Source organism: Nothobranchius furzeri, chromosome 7 (genome assembly GCF_043380555.1).
Source record: "Nothobranchius furzeri strain GRZ-AD chromosome 7, NfurGRZ-RIMD1, whole genome shotgun sequence".
Lineage (NCBI taxonomy): Eukaryota > Metazoa > Chordata > Actinopteri > Cyprinodontiformes > Nothobranchiidae > Nothobranchius > Nothobranchius furzeri.
Genome location: NC_091747.1, coordinates 55448026 through 55474951, shown reverse-complemented (window position 1 = coordinate 55474951; position 26926 = coordinate 55448026). Strand labels below are relative to the sequence as shown.

Genomic DNA, 26926 nt, shown 5'->3' with positions numbered 1-26926 from the left:
TCTAAGTGCAAATAGGTATTTTGGGTGCCCACAAGGTCAGATAAATATTAACACACTATAATGAAAATGCACAACCCCCATGCTCGTTTGCTGGTGTCCTTCAGTCTATTCAGAAAAACATCTGTAAAATAAGACGTTTAACATAACACTAAGACCCTGATTCATCAAAGGATTCCTGTGTCTATTATAAATGCAGTTTTTGCACAAACTTCTACAAAAATAAACTTGAATCTCACTCGGCACCGCCAACAAAACGGTGCATCTCTGGACTGGTCTTAGATTGCCTACATTTAAACGAGTATTGTGCATGTTTTTAGCGGTCAACCCACCATGTTTATGGGAGTTCCTGCTGTAGCAAAAGGCCTTTTATTCTCAAAGAAGCCACTGTATGCAACCTGTAGTTAGCATGAAACATTTACTGTCTCCTGAGGGCTGGATGTATTTGCATCATGGTGGGGCAGGAAAGGAATAAGTCATGTGCACCATTAGTTAACCTTCATTAAAAGAGCAGGCATGTAGAAAAAGTCCAATTCATCATCTCTTTCAATGCCAAGTAACCAACACTGCTGCATGTAGAGAAATACACACACACCGTACACCCTGTTGTCCAGGATTAAAATAAAGACCGTTTTCCTGCTTTGTTGATATTTATTTATTTATTTATTTATTTATTTTGGGGGGTCTGCTTTTTCTTAAAAAGTGCTTCCCTGAATATGATTCTTCCCTGAGGAAGAGGGCCATTATATTTTTCCGTTTCTTTGTCTCCTGGAGGCTGCATTTGCGACAGAAGTCCGTCTTTAGTTTGTGCACAGTGCTGAAATGACCTGCTGGTTTCCACCAGCATATGATTAGCACTGTTTCCTTTGTAAATGTGACACGTAGACTAAGCAGACAGTGGAAGCAACTGATGTGCAACATAAACACATTCTTGGTTACTCTTTCTGTTGAAGTAGATAGCTAAAAAGTTGCTGGGTTTGGTGTTTTTGGAACTTTTTGCTCTTTTGTTTCTAAGCCTATCCAAATGTCTCCAGGTGTATGCCCAATCATTGTGAACATGGAGGCCGGTGTAAACAGACGTGGGACAGCTTCAGTTGTACCTGTGATGGAACGGGATACAGTGGAGCCACCTGCTACACTTGTAAGTACCCGACTATATAAGAAATCTCGTGTTTTATGTTTTATTTCTTTTCGCGTCACAAACGTCAGTATAATCTTTTCCCAGTGTGCGCCTGTGCTCATGACTCGGCTTGTCTCTGTTTGACTTTCAATGATTAAGCCGCTTTGCAGTTCTCAGCGCAGAGACAGATGAACTTTTGAAGTCCTCCGATGCCGAGCTTGTCCAACAGCACTGTGCTTTGTTCTCATCAGAGAGAAGAAGGAAAAAGGAAAAGCAGCAGTGCACAAGGAGAACAGAGTCGGAGCTTTCTTCAGCCTTTATTCTTAAAAGGGGCATTTTTCTTCCAATAAGCTACAAACTTTGAAAAAAGATTAATAAAATAGTTGAAATGAATGCCTTAGATATTTAATAGATATAGAAAATAGGGAAATAATAATGAAAGATCCTTAAAAAACAACATAAATGTTGAGAGAGGTTCCTTTGTCCGTCCTACTGCTCTGCATTTGCGGTCAAATATCTGCACACCATCTTGAAAGGAAATTAGCTTTGCTAGAAATTTATAAATCAGAATTTAAGGAGCAAGTTCACTGATAAACAATTTTTTACTTGTTGTTTTTGAAAACTCATTCTCATGAGTTTCAAATGCAGGCTAAATGTGAAAAAATTCTTCTAGCCCTTTTTCTGCATTAGCCGCTGATAAAAATTAGACGGCTTGGATTAGAAAAGCTTGCAGATCTGAACATTAGCATTCATGTACTCGTTCATCCTGTCTCGTGACGGGAAGGCTGTTGTTGATTTAGCATTCAGGAGAGAGCACAGCTTGTCCCGGCTAGTTGAAGCAAACCGTTAGCATTAGCAGTTTCACTACACAGCAGAACACCTTCAGACTTGTGTTATTTCTGGAGATAAAACATCAGTGTTGTAAAACAAACTGAGTCAGTGGTTGAGACACGTTGCTGTCAGCCATTCAGAGTTCAAGATGTTCAAATATCAGGAAGACTCCAAATCCTGCCGTGTTCTACTCTCCTATCCTCCGGCTAACTTCTACTTCCTGAAACAGGACCACTCTCGTATTTGAAAAACAACAACAAAAACGAGTGTATTTGAGTTAACGTTTGAATAGTGACTGCAGTTGAAGAGACGCTGTGTAGTTTTTACCATTAATTTTTGGAAATATCCATCGAAATATTGTTGAAAATGAATTAAATGATGCCCAGTTGTTGAAAAGTATTGGCGGCTTTGTAACATACAACCATAAAAATCTGGTCTAAAATACATGGGAGTGGGTCTAAGTCTCTGGGCGACGCCATATTAGATGCCATGTATCCTTCTACGGGAGCCCATGAAGACAAAATACAATTGCTGATTTGTAAGAAATGGTTACAAACATTCGTCATTTTTAAATGTTGTTTTACACGTTTACCTCTTCACTTGTTGCCAGTGATGAAAGGGAGTCTGACATGCTCGTTATTTTGCTATACTTTGCACTCCCCAGTTATTTTGACCCTAATGGGCATCCATTGGAAGGGTCTTACTCCAGCACAAAAATACAGCTTGCTTGCAACAATTTAGGTATCTACTGCCCCCTATCGCCAGAAAAAATATGCACTGTCATTTTAAAAGACTAATAAATAAGTGAACAAAGGTTTTATTTCTACCCTTTTTTTACATAAAATATATAAAGAAGTGATTTATTAAAACAGCTCAAGGCTTAGTGGTGAAAAGGCGGTCTAGTTTGAAATTACAAAGTTATTTGTCAAATTTGTTGTCCAGCCAGCAACATGTGGGTAGGCAGAATGGATGAGTAATTATCTTCCTTTCTTTCAGAGGAACCACTCAGACATGGGTGTCTGAACAGTAGCCCTGGCAGAGCTGGTTACTGGCCAGTACATGGCTGTGGGTGGATCATTCGTGGCTGTGAAACAGGACGTTGCTTCAAAATGTCATGTATTCAGAGCTGTCCTGGAAAAATAGGAAAGAAATAAGCCTGGAAGGAGAGAAAAGCTCTAAAGTGCATTTCTGATTTGAGAGTGGTTCAAAATCTTCGGAGATCTCGGAGTTCTTTCTTGTTAAACTGACAGAGCATTGATTGAAGCAAAAAAAAGAGCATAGCACCGACCTCCACATGAGGCATAGAGGAGTTCCAGTCAGAGAAGGTTGGATGTCAGTCACAGGTTGTTGTTTTGAAGCTAAATTTAAAGCGTGCTTGATTTTCATTAGCTTTTTTATTAAAGTACTGTTTATTTTTGCTTTTTATTTTTTCCACTTAGATCTTTTTGCATGAAAGCTAAATCAGAAAAAAAAGTCAATGATTTAAAAATTCTAACTTTAAATGCACAATTTGATAGTGTGTGCAACTGCATTATAAACCAGTTAAAACACATGCATTAGATTTTTTTGTAACCCTAGAAGGTGGCATTATGTGGCAACTAGAGCTGCCAAACTGTTTTAAACAGTTCAAGCAATGCAAAACAAACTTTTTCAGGACAATTATTTCATAATTGTTTGAATATTCTGAAAGTTAGAACTTGAGGTTGAAAATTTTAAGCAAATCTAAATAAAGTTATAATGAACCACATTTTAGCATTTCTTTTATGTTTTTTTATGTTTTATTTACTTAGTAATTACTATAATTACTATTTTGGCAGAAGAGTTAAGGGCCGGCCCTGTAACCAGAAGTTTGCATCCCTCTCAGTCCTTTCTTTTTGTTCTTGAGCAAGACACCTCTCCCTCCTTCATGGGATAAGAAGAAGCTGCAGAGTGTTGTGTGCTCTGCTGATAAGGACCTGTACACCTCCAGGACATGGGGGCATGCAGGTCGGGCCACAGCTGACCCGTCCCACTCTGGACACCGCCTTTTTGACTGGCTCTCATCGGACCTGAACCTCTCGCCGTAAGAAGTTGCATCCCTTCTGCAGCTAAACTCATGAAGGACAAACGTAGAACTGCCCACATAGCTTTGTTCCAGTCACCCGACCCTGTGTTGTGTTGGCACATGAACTGTTCTGCTCTGATCAGTACCTACACTGTATCATTTGTATTAGCCATTTCTCTCATTTTTGCCTCCATTATTATTATATTTTGCTTATTTTGTATTTTTGCTTATCTCTTATTTTTTAACCAAGTACCACAGCAATTTCCCAATGTTGGGGTTTCTCACACATACGGCAATAAAACCCTGATTCTGGTGATGGTCACAGGGATTAGTGCCCCGTGTCAAACGCTGTAAAGATACAGGCCATTCATCGTTTAGCGTTAAATCTAATGGCTGATTTATCAAAAAACACATCTTCTTTTGCATTTCTTTATACACTGTATGTCAAACTTCCCCTATCCCTTTCCGGCACTTCAGCTACCACACTGTTAAAACCTTTGACAGACCATTTCAAACTAGACAACAACAACCCCGAAGAGTTTGTCCATTCTTGTGAGATAGCACAGCAGGACCACTTCTGGTCCTCTCAGCAAGAAACTAAATCTCTAAACTCCTGGATGAACAGAAGGATATCCCTGACATAAACATCAATAATCCAGTTGTCAGGAGCGATAATGAAAGAGGAAATGGGGATGGAAGGAGAGACAAATGGGCCACAATGAAACGACACAATAATGAAGACAAAAACAAAGTTTTTAATTCTTTGTTAAGCTCTGAGGAGTCACAAATATTTCACCTTAACTGCTTTCTGGCTTAAGTTAAACTGTTCCTTATGTGCCGTTTTATCCTTTGTGTTGATGAACGCAAACTTGGCATCAATATGTTGTCAGATTGATTGTCACGGTGAGTGGAAGCAGACGATGCTTCTTAAGAGCACCAAAAGGAACCGATAGACTTTGTTTACACTAAAGGGAGAGGGGGTATGCTACTGTAGATGCATCCTGGAAAACTCCTTGTTGGTGATTCTTTCAGCCATAACACAGCCTTATGTGGGAAATGCATGTAAAAACACACATAACTAGCTAAAATTCACATTTTGCTGATAAGTTTGGAGTTCTCTGGAAGTCTCTGTGCTGTTTGAAATCATTATTACTAAGTTGTTTTCCTATATTAGTGTATTTAATTTTGAAACACTTTGACAGTGTCACAAAAAGATATTGTGCATTTTGATCATTTAGGGAATCTAAAATGTAATTGAACCTTTTTTTTTATTGGTAACCTTTAACCTAAGCTCGTGTGTTCTTGTTTTTTGCTTTCCGTAGCCATCTTTGAACCCTCCTGTGAAGCCTATAAGCATCTGGGTCGCTCTTCTGACACTTACTGGATTGACCCTGATGGTAGTGGACCTCTTGGCCCCTTCAAAGTGAACTGCAACATGACAGGTGGGCTTTTGTGGCGTCTTCTGTCTTTCTGCAGGTGTGTGTGAGAGTGTGTGCGATAACTTGTCTCGCTCCTTCTGGTCCCAGTGACCTGTGAAGGAAGAAAGCTCTGCAGCCTTTCTTACTCTTAACCCAGAACAGCATAAGGCTTAACCCGCTACCTGGGGTTTCCACGGCAACACATGCAGTCACTGGCATTTAAGGAGCAGTACACACTGAAGCTTGAAAACATACACACACAGAGAGAGAGAGAGAGAGAGAGAGAGAGAGAGAGAGAGAGAGAGAGAGAGAGAGAGAGAGAGAGAGAGAGAGAGAGAGAGAGAGAGAGAGAGAGAGAGAGAGAGAGAGAGAGAGAGAGAGAGAGAGAGAGAGAGAGAGAGAGAGAGAGAGAGAGAGAGAGAGAGAGAGAGAGAGAGAGAGAGAGAGAGAGAGAGAGAGAGAGAGAGAGAGAGAGAGAGAGAGATCTCCAAGTGCTCTGACACGCTTAATGACATTTTTGAGATACACATACACACACAGACACACACACACAGGCACACACACACACACACTAATAGATAGTGTAGTAATATTAGAGCATGCAGGCAGAGCAAAGGCAAGACTTTTGATGAAATGTCATTGCACCCCATTGGCTAGCCCCTTAGTCACGCTAAAAAGCACAGTTACACACACGCCTTTGGAATCTGGAAATGTTAAGAGTTTCTTTTTCTCACACACATTTTGCACACCTGGGATGAAAAAACTCACACATTCACTAAAGGCAGAATAAAATTAACAGGAAAAGGTCTGAGTGACGGTTTCAGACTTGAGCCAGACAAGTCTCTCTTTACCTCTCAAACCTCTGAGCAGCAACTTATTACATGTTTTTGTGTTTTCGTAGAAGACAAAGTGTGGATGATGGTTATGAACAACCTGCCACCCAAAACCTTAATTACTGGCTCTAGCAGAGAGAAACGCACTGTCCTGCAGGTCAACTACAGTGCTTCTATGGACCAGGTAACACACACACACACACACACACACAAATGCAAACCATAAAGGTAAAGTATATATCCGATCTTGATGAGGGTGAAAAGTGATTGGATTCAGATCTCAAGCATGCACGAAGACTCTTTGTTTAAATGGCAGCCCATTCTCGCTGCTTGTTGTATACAGGCTGGGTGATTGCCTAGAAATCCCAACAAACCATAGCAGCAGCAAAAGATCTTGCTCTGCAGGTCAGTGTAGCAACATTCCGATGTAGCCTCAGCAGGTCTGCAGTGGCCCGCCAGGTCAGTCATGGCGCTCTGTTCGTGCTTGGTACCAGCAGAACTGTGACGGAGCATGAGAACAACGGCGGCGGCTCAGGAAATGTCCTCATTTGAAACGGCTTTGGCATCAACTTTGAACGATTCAGATTTGGGCTTTTCTTTGAGACATGAGCAGACGGAGCTACTTCTTTGTCCTTTTTGACAGCGTATAGTGGACCTCCCCACTCCGTTGCTATGAATATGTCGCGTTGTTTGTTGTTTGAAAGACAACCATAGAGCACAGTTACACACACGCCTTTGAAATCTGGACCCATAGATCCAGACCACGACCCATAGCTCAGTTGTAGATCACCTGCAACTGAGCTATGGGTCGTGGTCAGACTACATATTTCACTGATCACCATTACTGTAACAACCCCTGTAAATGACCTCTTTATGGAGCACACCAATGTATGTCAACACAATCCCAAGGAAAAGGTACTGGCTTCTGCCGCTGCCCATCAGTCTGGAAATTGCACAACACGGGAGAGACACCTCTTCAGGTCAAGACTCTGCAGTCCACTTACACCTGAATGGCAAGCAGTATACTTCTGAATATGAAAAAGTACACATTCTGGACAAATATACTGTAGACAGTTTCAGAGAGGAGTAAAGGAAGCTGTCTATGTCAAACAGAAAAAAACAACATTAAATAGAGGAGGTGGGCTCAGGTTTCACCTTTCCAGCACCTACAACGCAGCTCTGAACCTAATTCCCTAACAATTTCAGTCTAGGTAACATAATCAATACAATGACTCCCACACAATAGAGGCTAACGACCAAACGACTCCTCGGGGTACAGAGCAGGGGTTTTCAGAGGTAGTTTCTGCTCGTTGCCCAACAATAGACAGCTACAGCTTATAAACTCGACCCTCCCATATTCCAGTCAGAATTGCCAAAAGCTCCCCTTCATCGCTGAAGTGCACTTAAAGAGCAAGTCACCCCCTACAAGAAACTTACTTCACTCCCACTTCATGTTTGAAAAATGCAACAAATGCTGTTGCTTGGCAGACCGAGAGGGCGGAGCCGCTAACAAATACACACACACACAGGCTCACAATGGCATTATGACATCATAATATACCAGATGACATCATAGCATACCTCTTAGCCAATAGCGGTGGCAGATTTAAATTCAAATACAGTGCAGAATTTTTCCCTGACGACGGCGCAACACTGCCAGTTTTAGGCAGAATATTTAAATTTTAACTAAGATGCACTGAAGTGCCAAATTATTGACAACACGTGTCTGCAGCACGATTAGACACTCCTTTATATAGTTTATCAGCAAAAAAAAAGTGATTTGGGGGTGACTTGCTCTTTAAATCAGAATCCGCTGCACATCAAATTGGTCTTTAGTCCTACAAAAATGCCCCATGATAAACTAACCTCATGAGTATTTAACCTCATCCCTGTATGACTTGTCTGCTGTGCTTCTTCTAACTGCAGCTCAGGCCTTCTGAATCTTCTCTCCCACATTCAGGAGTCGATACCTTAATCTTTCTGCTGAGTGGTTATAGATTGCACTTGTCACTCTCAGTCAAAAGCAAACTGCGGGTGGACTTTACATGTTTCAACATCCCCGTGTGGAGCGACGGCATCTACAAGACAGCTGTGTTCTAGTAGATGACACGTTTTGAGTGTCAAATCCTTACTGTGATTATTATGCTCCCTCATTATTTGTATGGCTGACTTGTTCCATTTCTCAGTTGCTAAAAGTCACCGGAAGCAGAATGAAGATGTTTTCTTTTCATTTTGCTGCTTGATCATTTGTTCTTACACAAAACCGACGTGCCTGGTTGAATAAGATAAAGTTGAAATAGACCTCCCTGGCTGTGTGTTCCAGGTGACAGCCATCACCACCAGTGCAGAACACTGTGAACAGCAAATTGCCTACAGTTGTCGCATGTCTCGGCTGCTCAACACTCCAGGTAGGGGCGAAGATGCCATCTTTATTCTACACACGCTGCATGAGACATGGCATGGATGGAATGTTTGGGTTTCTGCCACATAGAGCTTGATAGGAACTTAATTAAACCGCAAAACAACATTTCCTCATGTCAGGATGTTTGAGTCGTGAGTGAATGAGCACAACTATTTAAGTTACTTTCATTAGGGGGTCACGAAAGGCCATAATATTCCAGATATTACATTACTCCATCATCTTTAAAGTGCTTTGCTGTTTAACGACATCCACCAAATTTAAAGAAGCATCTGCATTGGTGAGTTTTTCATTTTAAAGTAATTTTAAGGCTGTACTTAAAGAGCAAGTCACCCCCAAATAAACTTTTTTTTGCTGATAAACTAAATAAACGAGTGTCTAATCGTGCTGCAGACACGTGTCGTCAATAATTTGGCACTTCAGTGCATCTTAGTTAAATTTTAAATATTCTGCCTAAAACTGGCAGTGTTGTGCCGTTGTCAGGTAGAAACTCTGCACTGTATTTTAATTTAAATCTGCCACCGCTATTGGCTAAGAAGTATGCTGTGATGTAAACTGGTACATTATGATGTCACAATGCTGTCGTGAGCCTGAGTGTGTGTGTATTTGTTAGCGGCTCCGCCCTCTTGGTCTGCCTGGCAACAGCATTTGTTGCATTTTTCAAACATGAAGTGGGAGTGGAGTTAGACTCTGGTAGGGGGTGTCTTGCTCTTTAGACATGTTGGATACATATAAAAAAATAGATGTCGTGGGGCTGTGTTGGCTGAAGTGGCTCTGCAATATCACATGGACATCAGGGGCAGTTCCGTTGGATACTAAGACCGGGGTAGTGGACCCCCTATTTAAGAAAGGGGACCACAGGATGTATTCCAACTACAGGTGGAACACACTCGTAAACCTCTATGGTAAGGTCTATTCAGGGACTCTGGAGAGGAGGGTCTACCAGATAGTGAGACCTCAGATTCAGGAGGAACTATGTGATTTACATCCTGGCCGTGGGAATCTGGACCAACTCTATACCCTTAGCAGGGTTTGTTTTGTCAAGGTTGTTTTGTGGACTTGGAGCAGGTGTCATTCAACCGTGTTCCTCTGGGAGATCTGTGGAGGGTGCTCCAGGATTATGGGGTGTAAAGCCACCTCGTATGGACTGTACGACGGGTGTCATCGCTTGGTCTGCATTGCCAGGACTAAGTCGGACTCATTTCTGGTGAGAGTCTGTCTCTGCTAAGGCTAACCTCTGTTACCAATCTTTGAGCATAGGTTCAAATTTGTATCAGAATACTGAAGCATGTGGTTAAAAAATGTCTAAACACATAATTTCCACTTTCAATAAATTATTACATTGCTGTCCTTTTTGAGGATCAGCACCTCCAAATCTGAGACCCTGGTTCTCGACCGGAAAAGGGTGGTTTGCCAACTCCGGGTTGGGAGAGAGGTCTTCCCCCAAGTGGAGGAGTTTAAGTGTCCCGGGGTCTTGTTTATGAGCGAGGGAAGGAGGGAGCGGGAGATTGATAACTGGATTGGGGCAACATCTGTAGTGATGCGGACGCTGAACCGATCTGTCGTGGTGAAGAGGGAGATGAACCAGAAAGCCAAGCTCTCAATTTACCGGTCAATCCACGTCCCAATCCTCACCTGTGGTCATGAGCGTTGGGTGATGATCGAAAGAACGAGATTGCGGATACAATCAGTCGAATGAGTTTCCTTCACAGGGTGGTCGGGTTCAGCCTTAGGGATGAAGAACCCAGACATCCGGGAGGGACTCGGAGTGGAGCCGCTGCTCCTCCGCATTGAAAGGAGCAAGTTGAGGTGGTTCGGGCATCTGGTCAGGATGCCTCCTGGATGCCTCCCTCGGGAGGTGTTTTGGGCATGTCCTGCCAACAGGAGGCCCCCGGGTCGACCCAGGACTACCTGGAGGAAATACATCTCTAGGTTGTCCAGGAAACACCTGGGTGTTCCTGCTGAGGAGCTGACGGGCATGGCCGGGGAGAGGATTGCCTGGGAGGCCCTATTGGGATGATGCCCCTGCAACCCGGACCCAGATAAGCAGAGGAAGGTGAGGTGAGGCTATCCTTTTGTTTCTAAAATGTAAAAATTCTAACATCATCAGTTTTGACCACGAGATTTACTTCAGTGTCCCCATCCATCAGTTTTATGAAACCATTTTTTTGATGAAAATGTGGCTGAATTTAACACCTGGAAAGGAGATGCACCCAGAACGAATCATCCTAAATGGATTAAAATGGATTACCTTTGTTTGCAAGGGATTTTCTGACGAGTTAATTTGACTGTAATGTGCTTGGTTTTGACCAAAGAGTGTGGTTGTGCCAATTTGATTTGTTAAACTGGTTTGTGAAACGAGCTAGAATTCCCTTTTATCAGATGAATTAGCTATAACTTGGTTCAGTCGGCTAAAAACAGCTGTGTGTGTGCGTGTGTGTGTGTGTGTGTGTGTGTGTGTGTGTGTGTGTGTGTGTGTGTGTGTGTGTGTGTGTGTGTGTGTGTGTGTGTGTGTGTGTGTGTGTGTGTGTGTGTGTGTGTGTGTGTGTGTGTGCGCGTGCTTGATATTACTCACAATAAGACTAACAATCTTACCGTCATCATCAGATCCACTTCTTGTTTTGCATTTTTTCTTGGCCAATATCCACTCAACTTGCGCGCACACACACACACACAAACACACACACACACACACACACACACACACACACACAAGCTCTTGCATGTGTGCATGACCACTATGACCTACCTTAGGGAGTGACTTCCTAAAGACCAAACATTCCTAGCTATTAAACTGAGTGCAAGAAGACAAAAGCTGCGTTTCCAGTATAGAAGTGAGGGAGAAAGTGACCGAGATACACGATGGCTTGGTCCTCTCAGCCGTTGTGTTTTCATACAAAAATTGGTCCTTTCAAGACTTTGCTAAGACTTCAACATATAACGTCTTTGGCGGAGAGTGACATCACTGATCACTGCCAAAAGGCATTTCAGACATATTAATAACACTAAAAGTTTCTATCTTCCAAAGTATTACATAAGTTAATACAGTGAGGGGATATAGAGAACAGATGCATGGCGTAAAAGGCAACATTCATATGACCAGAATAAGTGCCATATTTTATGTTTTTGTAAATTATGCAAATACCTGTTGCTGGTCTACATCTACCAATGTAATTTCCTACTGAGTTATAACCAGTCAGCATGAGTTAATCACATGTCCCTCTCAGTGACTCTTCTAGACCTTTCAGAGTACACGCCCCAGTTCAGGTACTCTGTTGGTTCCTGAAAAGGCCTGGAAAATGGTCCTTTAGGGCCGGCTCTATGAATATGCCGAAAAGATCGGGTAAAATTATCTGGAAGTTCCAATAGTGGAAAAGGGCATATAGAGAATGCACAAGATAAAGGAAAAGTAGATTTGGTACTTGGTTGTGTGTAAGTAGGCCTTTTTTGGTAAGTTCCAATCAAATCCCATCAACCTTTATTTATAAAACACCTTACATGCCTGAAACATTCAATTCAATTCAAGTTTATTTATATAGCGCCAAATCACGACGAGAGTCGTCTCAAGGCACTTCACATAGTAAACATTCTAATACAGGTCTGTACATTAAGCCAATCAGAAAAAAGTTTCCTATATAAGGAACCTAGCAGGTTGCATCAAAGGCAATTTACAACAATCCTCATACTAAACAAGCATTTAGAGATAGTGGGGAGGAAAACTCCATTTTAACAGGAAGAAACCTCCAGAGGATCCTGGCTCAGTACAAGCAGCCATCTGCCGTGACTCACTGGGAATCAAGAAGACAGAGCAGACACACACCAACACCAACCCACCCACACACACACAGCCACGCACACTACATATATACCCAGTAATGTTTCTATGGTTACATTGTGATTTCTTAGTAAATATTCTATTAGGTGAGCGATAAACTTTATTGTATTTATCCTAGTGAATCTATAATCAAATGGGTAAACTAGTAGTAGCACATCCAACGTCAAGGAAAGCAACAAGTTATTATCAGGAGAGGGACAATGTTTAAGTGGTTAGCAACAGTGTTCAAGCCGATGGCCCCCTCCGTGAGGCCACCACAGCTCAGCAGAACATCATTGCAGCTTCTTCTGGGGAGAAAAACACTTAGAGAAACATAAAGTTAACAGCTGAAATTGCAGAAAATAATACAGTTAAAGAGGAGATTGTAGAAGAAAGTAGTCGTGTGTGAAAAGTGGTCAGTGTATCCTCCAGCAGTCTAAGCCTATAGCAGCATAACTACAGAGATAACTCTGGATAACCTAGCCTTTTAGATGGATGCATGTTGGAGGCAGGGCGAGGGAGAGTCGTCTTTACCGACTGTACACTCCACCTCCTTCTACTCCCCCACTTGTCCAGATCTAGGCTAACATCAGATTTTAACGATAGGCCCTATCAAATAAAAATGTTTTAAGCCTAGTCTTAAAAGTAGACAAGGTGTCTGCCTCACGGACTAAACACGCCACCAAAGTGCTGTACAATTAAAATAGAACAGATTAAACCAGAGGGACAATTAAAAACCAACTATATAAACATAAGAGCATGTAACGATCAGCAACAGCTAGCCCACTAAAACCAGATCATGAAAATAGGTCTTCCATCGGTCCAGTGACCGATAACCCTCCATTTTGGAGGGACATTTAGCTTGAGCTTGTTTTGGGGGTTGCGGGGTTAAATAAGCTTCAGTCAGTGAGAAAATAACTTTTGACCATGGGCCTTTTTATTTTAATAGAAGGTTCCTGCAAGGATAATATAAGTGGTTGGTGCTTGTGCATACGGTTGTGTCCATAGTCTTTGATTGACTGAGAATAAATAAAGTGAAAGGTGGTAAGTAATAGCTGGGTATTAGTGCAGCAGACCAAAACTTTGCAATTAACTTCCACGGCTCTGAGAGATGGCACCTACATCTACAACCATAGTGTGTATGCAAACACACATACATACCCACACTCTGTTAGTATGCCTCCTTTTTCTCCCCATCCTGAGAGTAAAACCACTGTGAAAACACACTCTTTCCACCTCACACAGGCACACACGGACCTTCATTAACTAGTTCGCTCCTAATTCACTACATCGAAAGTTAGGGAAATCCAATTACTAGTCCAGACTGACAGAGAAAGGAGAAGCAAAGAAAATCATTTACCTAAAAATATGCTTCACAAATTACCTGTCAGCTTTCATCAAATGAGTCTGTCAACTGCTTTTCCAGTGTGAACCACAAACACACACGTCCACACATGGCTGTGCACACTCGCCGCTCTTACACTTGCAGTTCCTTTCCATCCAGATCTCATCTATTAGACCAGGGACTGGCATTTTGAAGTCAAACGAACCATTAAATTACAATTAGATTCTGCCACCAGTGACACCACTAATTTAAAACTCGGGCAGTAATTGTTCTAATTGTCTGACCCTCTAGTCGCCTTTGTCACCTAATCTGTGGTTTTATTATGTTTTCTGTCACTTTTCTCTCATAAACACATCCGCCATCAGCTTCTGTCTGGCATTCGCTGATTCACAGAGCAGGAACATGAAATAACCAGAGAGGCCGATGGGTGCCGATGACCACACACACACTCTAAAGAAGAAGGTGCAACATCACTGCTCCCCGTATTCTAAAGCTGGCACATCTATCTATTCACTCTTGTCTTTGCACTCTCCCCCATTAACCATCTCAGGTTGTCTTTTTGCCTTTTCTCATTCAGATTTTTCTCTTTTTTTCATCTAACATTTTCCTATTTTCCCCAATTTTATTACTTGGTCTGACAAAATGTCTGTTATTGTTTAATAAGAGAAAATTAGGGGAGAATTAGTGTAAACTGTTTGTTCTCCTCATCAGAGCTTTTTCACTAATGAATAAATGAACGAGCTCTGAAGATAAATGAGTCGGTCTTCTGTAAAATGATTCTTAGATGAAGATACGATCTTTCTAGAAAACCATTTGAAAATGTGAAGCGGTGCAGTAAACCTGTAAGAACTGCGCTTGTAGGCGATCATCCATCGGATTTTTTTGCAAAGCAAAGATTTTTTCTTCATTTTTGATGAATTGTGCCACCACATGACCTTCCCACCCACGTCGATCCTAAGGTTTTACTTCATCAAAAATGATTTTTATGTCCTTCAGAGAATTCCAGCTCTGCCCTGGGGTCTCCTTCCAGTTGGAGAATCCTAGAAGATGCAGGCAACCAGGACTTTTTAGGCAGATGTGTGAGCCGCCTTGTTTTAAAGCAACACTTATTGGCTTGACACACGGGAGGCGGCAAACAACGAAATTTGCCGCTGTTGCTTTTATTACCTGACACACGGGGGGCGACCCGCGGCAGCAGCCAGCGGCAAAGCCGTTGACGAATCTTCCGTTATTTTGATTGGCTGTGTCAGGTTGGAGGGAATTAAGGTAATTTAAGCGGTTCAGAGTTTAAAAAGTGGTAGATATGATGTTTCACAAGGTGCTGCTAGAGTTATGTGAAATCTTAAGGTTGGTTTATGCTTGACGCGTCCGCGAGGTCCGCACGGCTCCGCGCGGAAAAGTAGCGTCATTTTGCATCATTTTAACAACCACGCCCCTCCACCGCGTCTCCGCACGGCCCAAGATTTCCGCAACGCGCACCTCGGAAAATTTCTAACCACGCGGACGGTCGGACGCGGAAAAACATGGCGGACCGGCACGGCAGAGGTTCGTAAATACAGACATTTGTATGATTCAGCTCTCAGAGATCACCGTGATCAACATGTTGTTAATAATTCTTGGAGAGAAATAGCTCGCACCGTCGGAAAAGACGAGGACGCTGTTAAAAATGCTGAAATACCATGTTGTAAACAGTGATTTCTACTTCTACTGTGGTGTAGTGTTGGATGCATGCTGTAGAGCTCCATGCTGCCCCCTACAGTTTGGGAGAATATTGGCTCACCGCAGAGACGAGCCGCACAAACCATAAACGCTGCGAGTTGTGAAGCGCGTTCCAGCCGCGAGCCGCATCACCGCGCGGAAAGTGAATGCGTCAAGCATAAACCAAGCTTTACTTCTGATTTTACTATATAAAAAAAATACAAGAACGGTTCATCCAATATTACAAACCAGGAGAGGGCTTCTCTCTGTCTAGCAGGACATGCTTCAATTTATCACACGGTTTGGACCTTACATTAAGAACACAGTCACAGAAGGAGAAACGGAGTTCATGTCTGCTTGGAGATGTACAGAGTAGGGGTTGTATGAACTAGTCGACTAGTCAACCTCACTGCTCTGTAGTGACTTTTTATGCCTGTCATCGACTAGTCGCTGTCACGTGATAATGACCGGTAAGATGCAGTCCTCGGAAAAGACAGCAGGTGACGAGCTCCTGTGCGTCGGGAGGCAACGCGCTGTGCCAGAGCATCGGTACCGACACCCGCCGTAAAACGGACATTTAACAAAATTGTGACCTTTACCCTCTTGCAATTTAACCTTCCCCTCACCCCCATCCTAACCTTAACCAGCTTGCGCATGCAAAGCTCTGGTTGTTGACGCGCTCCAGACATCTGCGTCCTGAGCACGGCCACAGTAACGTTATCAAATTAGGTGTCGCCACCTCAAAAACTAATTTAACATGCGGTCGTTCATGTCGGCTCATTTCCTTTTATGTTTTCTGTCTTTTATTTGTGCCTGATGCTTTTCGCTGCTGTGGAGCGGGACGCATCACCTTGTCATCCGGTGACGCACCGATCACTGATGCGGCCGGCAAGCAGTGAGCACTCCGCTGTTTTTGCGGTCGGGAGATCTTTTAGAACTGCAGTTCAAAGGTAACTCATAAGGTGAATATATATGAACCCAGGTAGCAGTTTCTCTTTAGGACTGAGAGGAGATGCAGGAAGATAATAAACAGGCAGGACAGAAAAATAGTCAAATAAAAACAAGTTAGTTTTTGTACCTGGTGGTTGCAACAAACAGACACCACTGAAGGTAATCAGCAGTGAGGAACAGAAAATGAAATAATTATTTTAATGTTTAGAGCAGCAGGAACTCAGAGAGGCTGCAGGCGCATCAGTGAGTTTGCGGCCGCTGCGCAGGGGGAGGGGGGAGAGGGCTGAAGCAGGAACTACCGTTGTTAAAAGAAATGCGCCCACATTTTCAAAGTTAAACACAATTTTTATTGTCAAAAACTCCAGCGAACCAACCGACTATTTTTGTGATTATTTAACATAATGCAACATACAGGAATGTTAGAAACTGTCTAGAAACATTAGAAAAAGTCGAATTTCTGGACTTTAAAAACAGTTTTCCATTTTGAGTTTTTATTGTGCAAGCACAATGTATTAGTCTGTGTTGCACATCTTCAAAATCATGTAGCACATTTTTTGCTTTAATTATTCACAGCCTTTTTTTGAGTGACATCATTATCTAATCGCACATGTTGTGCAATTATCTAAAGCTTGTGAGGATGTGCTTTGCAAAATTAAAACACCGTTCATGCAAAACTTTTCCTGACGTAACTCTGCACTTCCTCGGGTTCGCAACCAAGCACCTACCAAAGGTGAAGCAGATTAGAGCATAGCTGTCAAGAAAATTAAAGAACACACACACCTGCATTTGTGTTGTGTTTATGAGATACGGGAGCACAACACCCACCCACACACACTCATCAAGGGTTTGTTAACTTGTGTCTTTAGTTCGTAGGCTTTCCCTGAAGTGACTGATAGGAACATTTAAAGCATACAGAGTACTGAGGAACAAACTTTTCCATCACATAAATGAGCTTATTTATTCAGTGAACTGTGGTTCAGAGACTGAAGTATAAAATACGTGCATCACTCACAGTCAACACTGATCCTCTGACATTTTCTGCTTCCACAACAAAGAAAATCTTTCCGCAAGCTGACAGCAAAAAAACAGCATTGTTCCAAAATTCGATTATTTCAGGAATTTACTTATATTTTGGTATATAATGGTGAATTATTATAGCATTTATTGGCTATGAATGTATTAAAGAATACGAAAGAAGAAAAGAGGATGAGTCAGCCGTTGTAAAGAAGAGGAAAGTAAAAAGTGAGAAAAATGTCAGGATTTTTCACATAAATAACAAAATGACTTCTATAACCAGCTACAACTACAGACCATAATACTTCATTATACTCTGTAGTTGCAGAGTTTACTATGTGTTTTTATTTGATCACTGGATTTTAATATTTATATGCTCCAATTAATTGAACATAGCTCACAGTCTAAGCCGCATCTCCACTGGAGGCTGTGGAAACAATTTGACCTGGGCAAATCACAGCTGGTGAATTCTAATGTCACGTCGTCCACGAACCAACTTAGCACCGGGTTGGAGATTGGCCCTGGGTGTGTGTGAAACTAACAAGGAGAGAATCGGGAATACAGGAGGAGTTGAGAAAAGTAATGAGGGTGACTAGCAAGAAGAGATGAGTGTGGTTCGGTCTATAAGGCTCCGTTTGATGCCATCATCCAGCTGCTTCAACCAATCCACTGTCATCTGGACAAAGCAGGCAGCACTGTGAGGGTCGTGTTCTTTGATGTCTCCAGTGCATTTAATACAATCCAGCCTGAAGTACTTTGTCAGAAACTCCAGAAGACACAAGTGGGGGCCTCAACTATCGCCTGGATTAAAGACTACCTGACAAACAGACCACAGTTTGTGAGGTTGAAGAACTGCACATCAAACCAGGCGATCAGTCACATTGGAGCACCACAGGGGACTGTACTCTCACCATTCCTTTTCACCCTGTACACCTCAGACTTCCAGTACAAATCAGAGACCTGTCATTTACAGAAATACTCAGATGTCTCTGCAGTTGTGGGGTGTATCAGAGATGGACAGGAAGCTGAGTACAGAGAGCTGTTGGAGCGCTTTGTGGCATGGTGTGGAAGCAATCGTCTGACCTTGAACGTGAACAAAACAAAGGAGATGATTTTAGACTTCAGAAGAAACAGGGTGGAGTCAAACACTGTTTCCATCATGGGAGAAGTGCAGGTGGTTGAGGAATACAAATACCTTGGAGTCCACCTGGACAACAGACAGGAGAAAGAACAGCCAAGCTGTCTACAAGAAGGGACACAGCAGACTGCACTTCTTGAGGAAGCTTATGTCCTTCAATGTCTGTAGCAAGATGCTGCAGATCTTCTACAAGTCTGTTGTTGAGAGTGTAATCTCTTCAGCCATCGTCTGTTGGGGTAGTAGCATCAGAATCAGGGAGCTGAAAAGGCTCAACAGCCTAATAAAAAAGGCTGGTTCTGTTCTGGGGACGACTGTGGAACCGCTGGAGGAGATAATGAAAAGAAGGATTCTCCAGAGAATCAAGAAAATGATGGACAACCCTGAGCATTCTCTTCACAAGACTGTCCGACAACAGAAGAGTGTCTTCAGTCAGAGGCTTCTTCAGTTTCGCTGCAACACTGACCGCTACTGGAGATCCTTCCTGCCAACAGCCATTGTAATATACAACAACTCTTTGACGACTTGATTATTATTATTATTCTGAGCTACTACAGCAATCAATTTCCCTCTGGGATTAATAAAGTATTTTTGAATTGAATTTAATTGAATTCTTCGATAGCTCTGGTCTTGATTATTGCTTCACAAGTAATAGTCAAGTCAACCACCGTCAGCTTTCCCTGTGCTAAACCTGAATGTCTCATTTCTTCAGGTTTGGTCATCTCCTTTACTTTTTTTATTATTTTAACTCATTTGTTGTTTTAAATGTTTATTAACCTTTAGAAATGCAGCAGCATGATTTAGTAGCTTGTTTATCTTTTTCCCTGATTTTTGCCCATCTCATTCTTATATCTGAAGTTGAAGGGAAACTAGTTTTCGCTTGCTTTAAGCATCCTCTAGTCGGTTTTAACTCACTTTTTGTGAAACTTAGAGAGAAACTTGTTTTCTTACCGTTGTCTTTTTAACACCTGCTGAAATGTCTCCTCAGCCTTCCTTAACATCTACAGGAACGGTTCATCACTACATCAAACAAATCAACTGTGTTCACGATTTAAAGCATGCAGGAAATGTGCAGCAAGCAGACTGCAATGCTGGCATGGCATGGCTGCTCCACATTATTAAGACTAAAGTGGAAGCTAACAGTGACCAAAGTGGCAACTCTGAAGTTGCAAGTGCGATATTCTGGCCACAGAGAGCGTTGGGGGACTGCGTGACATGTCATTAACCCTGGAAAGGGTCATTTTAGCACATGGCTCAAGAAAATTATTTAAAACCATGAAACGTATGCAGAGTATGGCTTTACAACAGTGAAGCAAGAACAAATACTTATGCTGTTTTGGAAAATATGCCGTCGTTATGCTGAAGGCTCCTCCCTTGTGTGGTCTTGATGCCATCACACGTTCTAATATTTTGTGTGACAGTTTACTGCCATTACTCAACAGTGGCCGCATCTTTTATTGCCGTTGTTTAAGAGTATGTCACTATTAACGTACCTTTACATTTTATCTTTTATACCATCCCATTTTATTAGCCTATTGTGCCCCATGTAGAGCTTTGTCTTTCATTACTCAACTAATGTTCTGGTTACAGTGTCATTAATTTGTGAAGGAACCTCAGGCCAGGAGCAAAGAAAGGGCTGAGAGGGAACAAGAGCTAATATACTGAAAAGACAAGAGAAAGGAGAAGTATTACGCAGGTCCTCAGGCATATCTCTTGCTGTTCCAGACTCCCATTGCGCCCACTCCTTTCCTTTTCTTACACCCCGTAGACGAGCTGCTAATTAACATTAAATTATTGTCTCCAACTTCCCCCTGCTTAAAATGCAGCGCTGAAAATCTGCATCTCTTCAAGGCTGCCGCAGCTTTGTGGTCCCCGACTATTATGAGTGAGGGCAGGTTAACTCGAGGAGTTCATGCAATTAATAAAAGGCACTCGAGTTCGGCATTTTAAGCTGGCCTCCGTGTAGCAATTCATCAGCTGTCAGGGGTCTTCAAGCAGGAGACACTCGAAGGCGTCAGCAGGCGAGTCTGAGAAGTGAACTTTTTTGCAGCAGACAGACAGACTGTTGAAGAAATCGAGTAACAAAGTGATCCGTCACAGAGGAGCCCAAATCATTTGCATTACATAAGGTGCACTAGCTGCTTCCCGTAGCCTTGGCAATGCGTCGTTGCCTCGGATAATGCCGTCATATGTTGTGTTGACAGAGCCGTGGGTCTTACCTCACCTCATGTCTGTCTACGTGAGCGGCGTACTTACAGCTTACAGTCACACACACACGCCGGTGTCAAAGAAAAGTAGTGTAACACTTTACAGTACATTAAGCCAGGGCATTAGTGTTTTGGAATAACAAACTCTTTTTTTCCCCCTTTTATATTCTTGGCTATACTTCCTTTTTATTTCCTTTTCTTTTACTCTCAATGTACTTGTCAATTGCGCTCATTCAGTCTCTGAATCACACAAACTCAAAGGAGGCTCTGAGTAATTGGTCTTTTTTCGTACTGAAGATGTCTTCTAGCTTAAAAATGTCTAACTGTAGATCTGTGAGATATTTGTCTGAATGAATGGTTAAATCTTGTTCTCTCGCTCCCTCTCTGCACTTGAGTGGTGTTAATTATTGGCCAGGGTGTAAGACTTTTACACATGCTGCTGGTTTGCAGTTAGCCAGTAAAGAGGTGATTGTAACCTTTCCTACAGTTGGAAAGAAAGAAAATCTCTTTTGAAGTGACAGTGTGTAATTTTTCTGACGATAGGGGGCAGTAGATACCTAAATTGTTGCAAGCAAGCAGTGTGTTTTGTTGGAGTAAGACCTTACCAACGGATGCCTATTAGGGTCAAAAAGCCCTGGGGAGTGCAAGCTTTAGCAAATTAATGAGCACATCAGACTCCCTTTCATCACTGGCAACAACTGAAGAGGTAAATGTGTAAAACAACATTTAAGAACGGTGGCAGTTTTGTAACTGCTTGTTACAAATCAGTAAATGCATTTTGTCCTCATGGGCTCCCATAAAAGGAAACATGGCATCCAATATGGCATCGCACAGAGACTTAGGGTGTTTCTCTATGCCAAGGAACCCCACCGTGATGTCTTGGCCCCGCCCTGGTTGCCTAGGAGAAACGTCATCAGGAACCGCCCACACGTGTTCCACTGTTAATGTATTACCAAGGCGTGTGTTCTCTGTTAGTTAGCCGTTTAGCTAGCTGAGCAAGGGTACATGGGAGGTGTCTTACAGCCTAGCTTTGGTCAAAAATTACACAGAATGCACCGCAATATTTTCAAAAGAATGGCGGATCAGAAGCCGGCAGCTACTTCTGGGGCAAATTTCAAGTTTAAAAGTAAGTCAACTAATTTAAAATGTTTATTTTTTTAGATCCAAAGAAGTCATCTATGGTTAGTTAGTTGCTTAGTACAGGGCTGCCAACTCTCACGCACTGAGCATGAGACGCATGCATTTGACCCTCCTCACACGCTCTCACGCCACACCTCCAATCTCTCATGCTAAACCAAGCCCCCACAATGCGGGTGAAAATTTGAGGCCAACGCGGAAGTGACAAAAATTGCAGTTCCACCCTCATCCGCTGGGGGCTGGTGTCAGAAGCGAGCAAATCCTCATTGACTCCCATGTTAAAAATACCAATTTCACAGCAGAAATAAACATGTTTACAGCCTGGTTCCAACACATGTTTTTCGTTTAAATGATCTAGTTTACACTCATGACAACTCTGAGGGGGGTGAATTTTTTTCTCACTCTTCTGTTTAAGTGCATTAAAAGCCTAAAATTCTGTATAACTAATGAGCATCAGACCCACGTGACCACAGAGCTAGCTCAGTGGAAAGGCCTCAGTAGAGCCTCGGTCTGGCCTGGAAACTGTTCCGGGATTTTGAGTCTCTGTGTTTGTGTATTCTTTTTGGGATATTTTTTGTGCAATTGTTGGATAAAATGACTTGCTGTGGCATTAATTGCACTAATAGAGCGTCCAAGGAGTCTCCACTTCATTTTTTTTCGGTAAGTAATATTATATTTATGTATTTTAGGTCACTGCCGAGCTGAGCTTAGATTTTAACATGTACTGTTTAACCATGAAATTTAAATGTAATAGGGTAAAACCCAGTGCATTTAACATAATGCTGCACTTTAGAAAATGGGTTGAAATATAACATGTTGGTGGAGCTGGGTTCCGACTATCGGCTTGTGGAGCTCTCGGGAGACTTCTGTTTTCCACCCGGTTCTCGTCTCCCCACAGCTCGGCGCATCTCTGTCTGATCGCGGCTTCTGTCTGCTGCGCGGGCTGTCGGCTTGTGGAGCTCTCGGGATGGAAACCTTTCCACCCGGTTCTCCCCAGCGGCAGCTCTGCACATCTCAGATCGCAGCAGCGCTTGTCTGCTGTGTGGCAGCCAGCTTGTGGAGCTCTCGGAGACCTCTGTGTTCCACCCGGTTTTACCCAGCGGTCAGCCCGGCGTATCTCTGACTCAGAAGCTCTGGTGCTGTGCACAGTTAACTCCGGTTGTAGCTAGGTTGCTACCTCCGTTAGCTTAGCTCCCACCTCCACGTTAGCTTTGGGTTAGCTTCAGGTTAGCTTGTAGCTAGTTCGACCGCGTGTCGTCAGTTGATCCCACCCTTAGCCCCACCTCTCTTCCCTTTTGTGGAATTGTCTGGGCTTCACGCAACCTGTGACACGGTCAAAATGGTGGTGGTGTCCACCTCCCATTTGGCCTCAAAAACGTTTTATTGGAGCCTATGGAAACCCATTGTCCAATATTTACATATGGATGTGCTAAACCAGCGCCTGCGCTCCCCAAATGCGCATCACGCGCAGTGTGTAGGGCTTATGAAAATACCCAGATTATATTAATTACAACATTAGCTACTGAACAACATGCACACAAACAACACTTAAGTAAACAGTTTAACTGGTGGTTTAGTACTGCATTGTCACTGATCAGGTTTTGTCTGTGTTGTGGGGCAACTTCTTGTTTGATCAGCTTTTTACAGAGATTTTTCACTTTTATACTTTCACAGTTTATATTATGGATTAAGTACAACAGCTAATTAGAAACATGGCTCTACCATCATGCCTTCTATTATGTGTAATAGGCTTTAAGGACAGGATTTCTAGGTGCAGCCAACATGTTGAGGGGATCGGATTTGGTTGCCTAAAGATCGGGTCTGCCTTTTGCATTTGAGGTGGTGCTGTTGGCTTCATCAGAACGTGATGTCCGACTTTTGCTGGAGCGGTTTGCAGCCGAGTGTTAAACAGCTGGGATGAGGATCAGCTCCTGTAAATCCGAGACCATGGTCTTGAGTTGGAAAATAGTAGAATGCCTTCATCGGGTCAGGGATGAGGTCCTGCTCCCAAGTGGAGGAGTATCTCGGGGTCTTGTTCACGAGTGAGGGAAAGCTGGAGAGCAAGATCGACAGGCGGATTGGTGCTGCGATGCGGGCGTTGTACCGATCTGTCGTGGTGAGGAGAGAGCTGAGCTGGAAGGCAACGCTCTCAATTTACCGATCGATCTACGTTCCTACCCTCACCCACGGACACGGGCTTTGGGTAGTGACCGAAAGAACGAGATCACGGACAATCGGCTGAAATGAGTTTTCTCTGCAGGGTGTCTGGGCTCTACCTTGGAGATAAGGTGAGAAGCTCTGTCGTCAAGGAGGGGCTCCGAGTAAATCCGCTGCTCCTCCACATTGAGAGGAGCCAGTTGTGGCTCAGGCATCTCGTTAGGAAACCTCCTGGGCGCCTCCCTAGTCAGGTCTTTCAGGCACATCCAAGCAGGGAACACCTTGGGATTCGATAATGGATGAATGTTTTCTTTTTTCGTGGTAGCTGAGAACTTCTTTATTAATAAAACTTCTTTTTGAATAAGTACTCCCTGCATCTTTCACTTGTTTGACAGGCTGCTGAAAACAGCCTTTTAAATGGATAAAAATGTAATAAATGCTGCCCCACTTAGCCCTCTGCAATTTGTTCCAATCACTGTTCAGTGTGTGGTTAATTACACACGTTTCCATGCTGGGTTTGTGATTAAGTGGTTAATTGAAATTGGTGGCCATTCTGTGTTAAAGGGTGCCGAAAGAAAACAATAAATGACATTTGTTCTTCTTTGTAGAGGAAGTTATTATGTATTATCTAAATGTTACATTTAAAGCCCTCCAGTAAAAATGCTGGGGTGCAACTGACACTCTAAATTCATTAGATGTCCTACATTACATGTTATAGTAGTTTCCTTAGACGTGCAAGCAAAAGGTAAAGAGGTGAAGTATGAAGTCAATCATACTGGAAGCATTTTAAGGTAATGATTACGTATAATTGGAAGATGTTTGTATTCTCTGAATAAACACTTCATGAGTCTGAAATGGAAAATGTTGCAAAGAGCTGACATCAAATGCTTTTTTATGTTTCTGAGCATGATTCAGAGCATTCAAGCAATTGTTTTCTACCTTTTGCTCTTTTTAGCCCAATTAGACATCAGTCAACCCAAAGTGGCTACAAGGGAGCTCATTATCCATACACAGAAGGCAATACCCATGCAGCACATAGAACTGTGATCATTTTTCGAATGGTTTTTCTCGCCACTATTGTTTGCATTACAATCCAGCATGAGACACTGAACTTGCTAATAGACCCATACTGAAGTAAAAGCTTTCCATGTGGGTTATAGGAAATAAGATGTTGTGGGTTTTTTTTTTTTTTTTTTTGCCTGCAGGTGATGTACTCAGGGTCGCGCAAAACGGCGTCTAAAAGTAGAGACGAAATGTTCAAATAACAAAGACTTTCTGAGTGAAAGAAGCCAAATGGAAGCCCTGCACTCATGTCCAGCACTCTGACAGATGTATCTTTCATAAACAAGTACCAAATGTACACTTACACACATGCACACACACACACACACACACACACACACACACACACACACACACACAAGGAGGTAGAAAATATAAAAATACAAGCAATAAAACAAAACTACATTAGCTGATTGCACATGTCCATCCAAAAAATGTACTTTTAGTATGTTTTCTGCAACATTTGTTCTTCAATGTCCTTCTCCATCTTAGATAATTCCCGTTTTGTCCATCTTCTGTCTGAGGACTGCGATCTCTAGGCATCACATGTACAAATATACTATACTGACGTAAATCAGAAACCCTGTATTATTTACCTGGTATTCATAGAAGAATGGACAGCTTTGCACATATAAAATTATTTCAACACGAGTGTGAGTTTAGGTGTTTACTTTCTACTGAGACACTTAAGTCTAACTCTGTGCCTGTCTCCGACTCCTCTCGATATGATCTTGGACTGTTGGGCATCTACTACCTCAGCTCACACCACTGGGCCAGTCAGGATGTTTTAACCCTCCCACTGTCTTCATGGGTGACCCCGCCAGGAAAGTTGACCATTGAGCAGGATTGATGGTTTATCCCTTGAGGTCCATGTGGCAGGGGTGAGGTGGTGCTCACTCCTCACCCCTGCCACGTGGACCCAAGGGATAAACCATCAACCCTGCTCAATGGTCAACTTTCCTCGCGGGGTCAGACCCATTAGGACAGAGGGAGGGTTAAAGGTGTGGTTCACTGAAAAAATATGTTTTCTGATTATCAATCACTCTGAGTTTTTCATGTAGACTAAAAATGAAAATAGTCTCCTACACCTATTTCTGCATTAACTTCTGATAGATAATAGACGATAAAACTCTAAATGATATCCTCACAGATCTACGTCACAGTGTTAATGAGCATTCATGGACTCACTCATCTTGACTCACGACAGGGAAGGCTGTTGTTTTATTCATTCATTTAATTTATTTATTTATTTATAGAACGCCTTTCTGCTGCCAACCAAGGCAGCCCAAAGGGCTGAACACAGCAGTGTAAAAATAAGCATTAAAATAATAAGGAGTAAAAAGTACTACACATGAACTCATGTTAAGTACCAAAGCAATAAAAGCATAGATAAAATCTTAGTATAGCTAAAAACTACATGCTAACAAAGACTAAAGACCAGGCACATCAGTTAAACTGATTTGTATGGCGTCAGAGGCGTGCCACAACCCGTGCACGCGGATTGGGTCCACATCGCCCGTGTGAACGGGACTCGCGAGTGAAAATATACATAGCGAGAGGTCATTTGTGCACTGAGAGGGAGCAAACTGTGTCTGTGAGCGCACAAGGAGGTGCACAAGTGACAAACCTGCATGCGCGCGTTGCCAACGAGCACACGGCAGAGGAAAACGTGCGCGCGCGGCAGCCTCTCTGCGCGCTCGGCAGCCTCTCTGCGCACTCGGTTTCTGACTCTGCTCGCTCGGCT

General features: G+C 42.7%; 1 protein-coding gene across 4 annotated transcripts in view; it reads left to right on the top strand.

The window, feature by feature from the left end:
• cntnap2a (contactin associated protein 2a) overlaps positions 1 to 26926 on the top strand; it is a 528260-nt gene that overhangs the window by 314128 nt on the left and 187206 nt on the right. For all 4 annotated transcript variants that reach the window (XM_070553228.1, XM_070553226.1, XM_070553227.1 and 1 more), the window contains exons 12-15: positions 1032 to 1138; positions 5315 to 5434; positions 6312 to 6427; positions 8567 to 8651. In XM_070553228.1, the coding sequence (XP_070409329.1) occupies positions 1032 to 1138; positions 5315 to 5434; positions 6312 to 6427; positions 8567 to 8651 (428 nt within the window). The remainder of the gene's footprint in view (positions 1 to 1031; positions 1139 to 5314; positions 5435 to 6311; positions 6428 to 8566; positions 8652 to 26926) is intronic.